The sequence below is a fragment of the Oratosquilla oratoria genome, chromosome 6, assembly GCF_046742065.1.
Source record: "Oratosquilla oratoria isolate Oo_2021 chromosome 6, ASM4674206v1, whole genome shotgun sequence".
Taxonomy (NCBI): domain Eukaryota; kingdom Metazoa; phylum Arthropoda; class Malacostraca; order Stomatopoda; family Squillidae; genus Oratosquilla; species Oratosquilla oratoria.
In genome coordinates, this window is record NC_134782.1 from 18274923 (window position 1) to 18286182 (window position 11260).

At 37.4% G+C, this 11260-nt stretch overlaps 1 protein-coding gene across 1 annotated transcript in view; it reads left to right on the plus strand.

Moving 5' to 3' along the window:
* The window catches only part of LOC143026332 (transmembrane protein 145), a 209735-nt gene extending 206545 nt beyond the window's left edge, over nt 1–3190 (plus strand). Inside the window, exons 5-6 of the mRNA XM_076186540.1 lie at nt 74–329; nt 1141–3190. Of these exons, the coding sequence (XP_076042655.1) occupies nt 74–329; nt 1141–1358 (474 nt within the window). The 3' untranslated portion in view covers nt 1359–3190. The remainder of the gene's footprint in view (nt 1–73; nt 330–1140) is intronic.
* The last annotated feature ends 8070 nt before the right edge of the window (nt 3191–11260 follow it).

Sequence of the window (11260 nt, forward strand, 5' to 3'; positions counted from 1 at the left end):
GTAACAAGTATTTCATTAGAAAAATATATATATTTTGTCCAGCTCCTTACGACTTCTTCCTCTCTACCTACAGACTGAAGTTGATGTGATTGAAGACATTGACGAATACCAAACGTGGCCTGGTTGGCTTACGTTAGTTCTTCGTGTTGTCATATGCTGCTGGTACCTGTATGAACTGAGAACGACAATGACATATGAGCACAATGCATCCAAATTGCAGTTCTTCCTTCATTTTGGTGCAGCATCCCTTGTGTGGTTCATCTACTTGCCAGTTGTAGCTCTCATCGCTCTTCAGATCTCACCTCTATGGAGATACAAGCTCTTGCTAGGTAAGCAGTGAATAGATGATAAAATTTATTATTTAAGCTGTAAAACAAACTCGAGGACAAATGATGGGTACATGCATGTAAAGATCCTTCAAGATGGACAGTGAAGCTACATATTTTCAAAACCTGTCAAGCCTGGCCACAGATTCAAACTGCCCTAGATACAACCACTACAAAGAAGACACAAAACACCTCATACTACTATGCACCACACTAACACTTCCCAGATTACAGTACAATATCTTTTCTATAAGTGATTTAGGACCCAGCTCAGAGGCTGTTGGCTGTTTCCTGGAGACTGTGGGTTGTCTACTACAAGATAGACCAGGGGCAGTGGATTGATTGATCCTTTCATTTAACACCCTCCTACATACCTTATTGACTACTTGTAACAGACTGATCCCTCTAAAACTACTGCATTCACATTTTTTCCTTGTCCCTTGTGTAGTGGAACTACACACATACTCCTCCAGTCTACTAGTACACTTCCTTTACTTAGGCATACATGAAACAATATTGTGTGTGATTCACCATGGCCTTTGGTCACATGTTGGGCTCATGATTAACAGCTAATATCTTCTCGGATGAGATCTTGATCTTAGAGCTCATATATTATTCAATCAATGGGTAATGCTGGAGTAATGCTAGTAGGGCCCTATCTTTTTTTTTCAAACTTTGCCTTGAATTCTTATATAATGAGATAATCAGATTTCATATTTGTCATTGAATTCTTTTATAATGTGATCATCAGATTTCATATTTGTTCTTGAATTCTTTTATAATGAGATAATCAGATTTCATATTTGTCTTACAGATTTTACATACTCTGCGGATCTACTGGCACACTCCTTTATGACTTACCTACTGTGGCCAGAACGTGCAGAGCAGTACTTACTCCTGGCCCATGAGGTCGACCTTTCAGATGAATTGGCCGAATTCAATGAAGCTCCACACATCCTCAACAGCTGTGATGCTGCGCTTCTTACTCCCGTCCTTGACTACGATACTGAGCCACTCAAGGTGACCACTTAGAAGATAATCAAGGGACAGTTGTCAGTGATGTGATAAATGACACTGTAATGACATTTGACAAAGGGGAAGAATGAAATGGAAGCCCTGAACTTGTTGAATAAAGGCAAAGCCCTAAGTGAAATGTTTCAAGGTACTTTGCACTAATAGAATACAGTTTGGTTATATGTTGAAAATATGTAAGATATCAAGTTCCATAAAGAAGTAAAAAATAAGTGAATTATCTAAATGAAGAAAGGAAGAAACAGATTTATTTATTATTGTGATAAAAGTCAGTGTGGAATGCAAATCAAGTTTTATTCTTCCATGCTGATAGCTGCGTCTTGTTCATTTAGACTTGCTATGCTTTTGGAGGGAAAGCGACTGTTCATTTGTGCACTGTAACCACTTTTTTATTCTCTGCATTGTTGATAATGATGGGACCAATGATGGGTACCTGCAAATGATGGTCCTGTGAGATGAATATAAGAAAGAATCACCTCCCTGCCCGTCTTCGAAGCCCATCAACACCCTCGCCTCCTTGTGGAGTCAGTCCCAAGAGGCTGACATTCAGTCTGGATTGGGCCCATGATTTCCTTAATAACTGTATTTCTTTCACCTTTTTATATAAGGAGGGTTGATAGTCTGTGACTAGTTCCCTCTGTTTGCTACCACAAGTTGGTGACATAGAAAGTCCCGTACTAATGCAATACAAAAAACTCCATTGTTTCTTTCCTGAGAGATTGTGGGTTTTCAATCATTAAAACTCAAGGCAACAGTTGTTATTGTTGTTGTTCATGGTGGAACATATTGATCGATCTGTTTTGTGTATGCATTTATCAATCTTCACTTTCACTATCTTTTTCAACCTGTGAAAGTTTAGTAATTAATTTCTCTTATATTTGATCCTGCTTATTTCTTTATATGTTCACTCCTAAGGAGAGAAGTTGGGTTTGCTATATGTGGTGCTTCCAACTTACTTTTATATTTGTTTGTGCCAAAGATTCTTGACAATTGATGTACATATTAAGCTAAGTGATTCAGAGTTTAATGAATTAAATTTGTACCATGATATTTACTCGTGAAAATGGAATGTATTTTGTACTGGATGGCAAGTGTTCATTTAGCGTGGAACTGCTCAAGTATCAGTGAGACCTACTCATGATAAGTAGTTAATAATTGGTTAAAATTATGTTGTAGCATTAGGTATAGTTCTTGTATGTTGTTACAAATTTTGCCACACTTAGAAAAGAACTATTGATTTACTTTTTTTTTTTCTAAGAGAAAAATCAGATGTAAACTTTTGTACAGATTTTATTTAAGAAAAGAAATTAGAAATGATCAAACTGTTGCTGCTAGATATGTATGTGTGACTGCAGCATCCCAGAGGGAGTATATTCTACCTCATGTTATATGGTACATATGGTGATGTAACTTAAATCTTGAAATCCCTGTCTTCTGGGTTGATAAGGCCAAATTTCATATTTATGGTATGTCAGGTACTTGGTCTGTTGGTTTATCAGTCAGTCAAGAGAGGTAAAACATCTCAATAGTGCATGGGTGTAGATATTAATACAAAATGAAATGAAAGAAAAGTAGAGCTGGTTTTTGTGCATGAGAAAGTCTTGAACATTTGTTATCATTGGGTGTTATTCCAGGGGTGGCAACAGGTACTTACCTGCAAGAAGGACATTGTATAGAGGATTAGAAAGGAAACAATGGGTATGATTGGGGGAAGAGCAATGTAGGTTTATGAAAAGAAGATGCACTGATCAAGCATTTGCAGTAAGAGATATTGGGAAGATTTTGTTAAGTGTAAGATTATCTTTTGGGCTTTCATGGATTTGGAGAAGACATGACAAAATTGTTGTGAAGTACATAGATACATATACCAAAGGCTTTTTCCCCCTACACGGGGGTAGCCAAAAAGAAAAAGGCATAGAAACCGCTCTCATCTATTCCATTTCCTATATATTCCACTCCCCTCCTCCCTCCTTTACAAATGTTGTGAAGTGTGATGTAGATATATGGGTGGTCAAAACCTTGTGTAAGGTCGAGGAATGAGGAAAGTGAAAGGTTTAAGGTGAAGGTAGGGGTACACCAGAGCTGTGTAATGTTGCCATGGTTGTTTATTGTGTATGTATTCTGGTGGTAAACCTAAGAACATGAGGCTGAGATTTGGAGTTGGTGAGTGAAAATAGAGGGAACTTGGAGATGAGCCAGATGTTGTTTGCAGATGACAATGCACTGGTGGCTAAGGTGGAGGATAGACTGAAGTACGAGCAACATGTCCACATGAAATACACACATTCAGATCACAAAACAAGTACTCTAGGACTGCACCAAACTCCACACTTCAAACTCCCCTAGACATCAGTCCTACAAAGGAATCCTTCCCACAACAATCAAGATCCACACATGTACAACTCCATTCAGGCCACCATCCAGTTTTAACTCATTAAAGCCTTGTGTTCTCTCTTGAAATTTTGTTCTAGATAATGCTAGACACTTTCATTCAACTTCTAGAAACACCTCTGGGGACTATAGGTTAAAACAGTACTAATTCAGAATATGCCTGGCCATAGAATCAAATTGCCCCAGCTGCAGTCACTACACAGAAGACACCAAACACCTCATTCTACACTAGTCTCTCCCAGACAACAAGATAACATCTCTTCCTTTCATGATTTTTGGGCCAAACTAGTGGCCATTGCCAGTTACCTGTGAGCCATGGATATCCTGTAAGAGAGATGAGAGGGCAACAAATTAAACAACATTTCTCCTTTACTGTATAATACACCTCCACCTCCTCTCCTCCATTCACTGGCATATGCAACTCTAAGCACTTAAAACTCTTCACTTCCAGCTTATCACTCTTCATATTTATATGTAACCCACCCAACATCATCACTCCTTGTACATTTCATTATTACTTCTGTCCATATTATATATTAAGATTACCATCTAATCAAGCAGAAGACAGGGCTGTCTTTTTTTTTATCAGCCAGAAGACAATACGGTCATTGTTTTATTAATGAAAGATACAGCACCATATGTATAGTCTGTTACTAAAATTGCATATGCTCCATTAACATTTTGTACGTACAGATGCATAATTGACAGATCATATTGTTGTCTCTACAGCTTTTACAGAAAGTGTTGTGACAAATTGTTATTAAGAACAATCTCTTTGCTGTGAATGATAATACTATCATCTGAATTCCTCCAGTACTTCATTAAGAAAGTCTTGGATTAACAGAATTTTCATGTGTGTGTGTACTCATAGTCTTACTCCTTACTGACATCATTACTTGAGATGCATATATTATAACTCAAAAGTTGAAACAGATTCAGTTGGTTGTCTGCAGAAGAACTTGAATTAAGTGGGATGATCAAACATTTTCTTTCCAAGGTTTGTTAAGTTTCTATATATGAATATACACTTGCATGCAAATATATATATATATCATATAAATGTGTATATATATATATATATATATATATATATATATATATATATATATATATATATATATATATATATATATACACATGGTACTTACTAATGTATGAATATGTGCTTATTTTGTTCAAACTTTAATATTTATTTCATACTTTCTTCAAGTGAGAGATACCATCCTATCTTTAGTAACGTGAACAATTCCCACCCACCCCCTTTTATTCTTTCTTCCTCCACCACTGAAGTGCTGGGATTTGGAAACCAGAAGCATGATGAATGATGCCAATACGGGCATACCCGGTATGGTCTTAAATCCATGAATGCTCACAAAGGCATTTGCTGCTTTGCCAGCTTGCAGAGCAGTAATGGCTGAAAAGTTGGAAGGGGGAATTTTATTGGAATTCACCAAAAAAGTTTCTCTTTATGGACCAGTGACAAGTTCCTGCAAGTAATGGTCCTATGATACTGATGTCAGAGATAATCATTTCCTTGCAGTGAATGGAGGAATGAATATGGAGATGAATTATGGAATGAAAGAGGAAAGTAAATATTTGGATGGAATGAAGTGTTATGAAAATAAGGTATTTGAGGATGAATGGAATGAGGTTTCTATTAAATAATGATTTCTAAGACATTATAAATAGTAGAGACTTGAAATTTAAGGAAGGCACAAAGGAAAAGTCTAAGCATAGTTGAGAAGTATGGTACGAAAATAGAGTGAGAAATGTGGAGGTGAGGTAGAAAATGTTGTTGGAAAGAGAACTGTCTGAAGGTGCTGAAGTGGCTTGGGCACATCAAAAGAATAAACAAGGAAAGACGGGCAAAATGTATGAAAAGTGGATTTGTATGGAGGCACCTTGAGAAGAAGATCAAAAGTGAGGTGGATGGATAGAGTAATGGGAGTCTTAGACGCATGATGAACATCTGTGGAGCAGAGTAAAGAGAGTGCCAAAGGTAAAAGTGAATAGAGGAAGAGTGTGAATGGATGAAAGAGATGATGCCTGAAGAGATGTTCTTTCCATTTGCTCTGTAATATTTTTGAATGGATGAAGAAGGGGGATAAACCAGCTCTGACAGTCAGGCCTTGCTATAGATGTACTGTGTCTTACTGCATTGCCTTTCACTTGAGCAATGTGGCAGGGAAGGATGATTTTATACATAAGGTGCTGTGACAGGTGTTAAATGATTTTTAATTTTATTAGGATGGTTTGGACACATGGAAAGAATGAGTGAAGAAAGACTAGTAAAAGAGGTATGGAAGGCAGATGTGGAGGGAGTGAACATGAGGGGACGTCCTAGGATGAGGTGGATGGATGGGTTGAAGGGGGCTTTGGGAAAGAGGGGAATGTCTGTTGAGGAAGGACGGGAGAGGACAGAAGACAGGGGTGAATGGAGAATGGTTGTATATGGATGATGTTGTGATGCATGAGGTGGAATGGGCGGGGGGATGGGGGGTGAGGTAGTATGTGTGAGCAAATTTTGATGCAGCCCGAAGGGATTTCTCCCCGTCTTCTCCTTTTATGCATGGGGGGACGGAGAGGGGGGGTCGCCGATTTAATGAAGTGGCCTTGCTGTGGATGTGCTGTGTCTTGCGACACTGCTTCTGACCCAGGGCAGTGGACAAGGTGCAGGGATGACCTGTCATCCAGGAGGTGCTAAGATAAGAGGGAGGGTGGAGGGGTGTGGAGTGTATTCAGGGATGGAATGGGTGGGAATAATTTTGTGCCTTTTCCTTTTTGCCTACCTCCCTTGTAAGGGGGAAAAAGCTTTGGTATATGTATGTATGTATGTAATGGGTGTGTCCTTTCACTTGGCCACCCTGCCTTATGAAAGAGAAAGATCCTTTAGGATAAATATGTGATAGATAGAGCAAAAGAGACAGGACCCTTCAAATGCATATAATTTCCTGTGTATTACAATTAAGGAAATGTATATGAATATGCATGTTTCAGGGAGAAAGTTCTAATGTCTGCAAAGATGGTGTGTGAGAGGAGGAGGATGGGAGGGAACAAAAGGAAATGCAGTGATAAATGGGATGAAAAGGTGAGGGCAATGGTGGTAGAAAAGAACGGTTCCTAAAAAAGAAATGAGGAAACATAAAGAAAGCAGCTTTGAAGTAGAGTATGTGTTCAACAGAGAATTTTGAAAAGTAAAAATATGTTTTGGAAAGAAATGAAAAGAATGAGAGGAGGCAAGCCTAGTAAAGAGGAAAGGGTAAAAGGTACAGATGGAATGGTATTAGAAGTGAAGACAGCAAGAGTATTTCAAAGAATTGTTGAATTACAGGAAGTAAAGTTAAATGAGGTTCTCAAAAAAGGTTTGTAGACTGTGATTAGTTTCCTCCTCCTGACCAAAGCCCGTGTTTACTACTGAAGTTTGAATGTTTATTATTTTGTTAATTGTTGCAGTCAGTTTTTTGATTTGCAGGCAGGTCACGTGAATATCCAAAGTGAAAAAAAATAGGAAGGAATGGAGCATGGCTGTACATGGTTGAAGAAATGACATGACCCAAAGGGATCATCTTCTTATCTGCTCCATGAAATGTTTTGAATAAATGAGAAGAAGGGGTGGAGGGTGGTGGGGGTAAACCAGCTCTTGGTGTCAGCCTCTACTATGAAAACACTGTGTCTCAATGCCTTTGAACTGAATAGGTATGAGCTGGGTTTGGAATGGGTGTATGATGTAATCACTGTTGCTTCAAGTTTCATGTTGTGAAAAACATGCTGCCCCATAATGCCTGGCAATGTTCCTTGGCCCTCCCACAAATCCACTTGTTGTGGCTAACTTCCATCGGAATTGCAGGTCTCCTGCAGGAAGTTATCAGGGGAAAGAAATGATTGATTGATGGTTTTCCAAGAACTTTTATTTAGTTCTGTAGCTCCTTTTCACAGCTTCACATCATCATATCATCTACATAGAGTATGGTCTTTACCCTCCATATTTTCCCCTTCTCCTTGTCCTAGCCTTCATTTTTCATCACTCCATCTATATTTTCACTGGGAGACTAAAAACTTGAAAATGAAAATTGAGATTGTATGTAACTGTGTATATTCATATATGAATATCATGTATGTGTGCTTTTCATGATAAATCATTTTATATTGCTTGCCAGACTTGGTTGTTTCGTAATGTACAGTATTACTGTAGATTAATGTATTTTTTTCTTTGATATAATTAAATATGTGAAGATATGCATTGTAGGCCAATTTTGTTAGCCATTCCTTGTATACAGATGAATATGTTAACTCAAGCTGGATCAAAAGTTTATGATTTTCATTGATTTTTGAACCTCTTCTATGGTCAGGAATCTCTGAAATGTTAAGTTGATGTTGTACCCTGTACTACACAGGTTTTTGAAAAGTTTATGTTGTGAATACCTTGTACACTTAAGATATGATTAACTTCTTTTCATTTGTAAGAAAGTGTTGCAGAATCCATTATAGTTATAGATGTATGAGGGTTTGTGCCAAAGAATAAATGCTTCGGTGAATATGATCTCTGACAGAGCATCATTTAACTATCACTGAGGGTTGGTTCAAGACGATTTCTATATCTTTTATCCCTTCTGAAGATTTAAGTGTACAAGTAGTGTATAATATCAGCATATGGTTGCACCTTGTTGACGACTCTCGAAGTTTCACGCTGAAGTATGTGAAACTAGTTGTTTCTGTACTAAGCAGTTTAATTGAGGGAAATTAATTGTGTAATAGTTATGACAACATGTATAGTTGCCTTTAATGTGTCCCTTTGTACAACATGATTTTGTATGAAGATATATTCAGAAAATTGTGAAAGGTACTGAAGAATACCAGCCTTTCATCTAAGACCTAGTTGGTCATATGAAATTGTGGAGCAGTTAGAAATAAGACTGGTTGCGGCAGAATTATTGCTTGATGCAATGCTTATATCAGACCTGTGATGGTGGTAATTTATTAAATATATTCAGATTTTCTAGTACTTTGTCTGACGTTTGTATGAACATATCAAAATGATTTGCACAATTTGGAAAACAGAAATTATTTAATCATATGATGGATACATTGTTAGTAGCTTTGTATGGTTTGAAAATGAATTATAAGGTTTGTGTTACAAGTTTCTGATTCGAGAAACTTTCAATAGCCATTGTACTGGATGAAGGGAAAAGCTTATAGAATAAGTGTACAGTGTAATATCATTTAGGTTTTTGTATGTTGGAACCATTTTTTCTTCTTCTATTCTTTTTTGACTGAAATATTCTGCCTGGAAGTGATGATTATTGAATTTCTGTATCAATAAAGACTCTAGTACAATATGGTTAACATGCTCATCTTCTTAGAATTGTGGTTCACTGCATTTGTTTGTACAGTATTGTTCCAGGTGTATTTTTTTGTCTTCTTTTTCTTTCCTTCCAGTCTGGAATATCTTATTTTGATGTAGTGTATTTACAAATCTTTTGTGGTTGTGGGTTTTGGAGTAATTGTTCAATGATCTTATGTCCTAGGAAGGATTAATAGGGAAATGATATTGTTCTAATTTGCCCAAGATAAAGACTTTTGTGTAAATGAATGATTTTATAGAATATTTCCTATTTCCTATTCACAGGGCTTTAGGTAGTTACACCATTATAAAAGTAGAATACCATTTTATTTTCTTATCAAAAGAGTAACTTGCACTAGCTGGAGATTTGCACCGCTGTACACACCTCACCAAAGATGTCATGGTTTGGATGTTTTACAGGGATGTTGCAGTGTGCCACTTGTCTGTGACCATTGTGGATTTGTGTGGCTAAAGTTACGTTGGTAATATGCTCTCTGGATTATGAGTATGAGTACACTGTTTCATTGGTTATTATGAGAAAAGTTAAACTCACTTTATAACAACATCAGCTGGAGGTGTTGCACGTGATCTTGCAAGATGGACATTGGAGAGGATCTTCTACCCTCTGCTCATCTTCATATCCCAACAAAACCCTCACCTCCATCACGAGGTGTAGGGATGGAGTCAGTCTCCAGACTGGGAACAGACCCACATAGTACTACAACACGAACATTTCTTCCTGGAGAGATCTGTGGGAGGGCCTGAGGACTGTTGATGTGAGCTGTGGGTTTCCAGTCTGAAACTCAGGGCAACTTGTCTTAGTGTTCTTTTTCCCGCCTTCCATCAACACTGTATCATTAACAATGACTACAATGATTTACCTTCCATTTTTCTTCCCCTCCAGTATTAATGTTAACATTTATCTAGTTCTTACAATCACTTTTCTCATTGCTCCATCCATGCACATGTTGAACATCCATGATGACATAATACTTCAATGTATGAACTCATCTCCACACATTTCCTTCATCTCTCTACTTTCATTAATTTACTTCTAGATTATCATGTGATCTTTACAAAAGAAAGGACCCAAAATTACATGCATGCACACACACACACACGCACATATATGTAACAAAGGGCCCATTCTCCCCTATAAGCGAAGTGGCCAATTCAAATCTTGCACCTTTTGTACACCCGTCCAAGTCACTCGTTGTCTCACCCATCTAAGCTCTTCATGGATTATCCCTGTTCCCCACCTCACAGCTCATCAATACTCGCTGGGCTGGTAAATCGTCATAAGGAAAACCAGCTGATAATGAAAAATATCTTGTATATAAAAAAGACAGAATGCTTTTCTACGAAGTTTCAAACCATTTGAATCCACAATGGTTTAGAAGTGTGCTCGGTGTGATAATGCCTTTAGTTGAAAGAGAACATCCCTTTGTAGATCCTCAGATTTGTTAAGTCATGTTCACTGGTGCACAGCAGCCCTCGTGTAGTGTCTGCACCTACCTTGGTGTTGTTCACTGCAGCCTCTCCCTCCATGGATGTTGTTAGATTAAACTGCTGCTACCTTTAGACAATAAAATCATCCATCATGTAATATATTTGATTAACCTTACCCACATGGAGTGGTATGATCCACTCCATGCTAAGTGTTGGCAATTATTGAATTATGTCATAGCTTCAAATTAAATAAATTGTACCCGTATTAAGATTTTCGATTGACATCGATTGTAGACGGGTATAATAAATTTATCTGAAAAAGTTAAATTATAGGGGAAAATATTAAAACTGCCTTAATATTTTCTTTTTAACCACAAATCAGGGTTGTTATAATTTCGAAGTTCGTAAAACAAAAGAAACAAGTGATCCTACAGAACATTCAAATATTCGACCCGACGCGACGTGGTGCGAACATTAGTAGGTCAACATAACAGTGTAAACAACTGCCCAGCAAGAGATTACTGTAGTTTTACATAGAAAAAATAATTATATTCACTGTATACGCAGTCTTCTGTGTTGATATATCAAGATGATAATTAATAGGTGCATCAGCAGATACTAAGAATGAAATATCCAAATGAGAGTTAATGAAAAAATTTCGTTCTATTGCGTGGGACTGATAGTATACACGGATTTTACGGCGTTGAAGATCGATAAATGA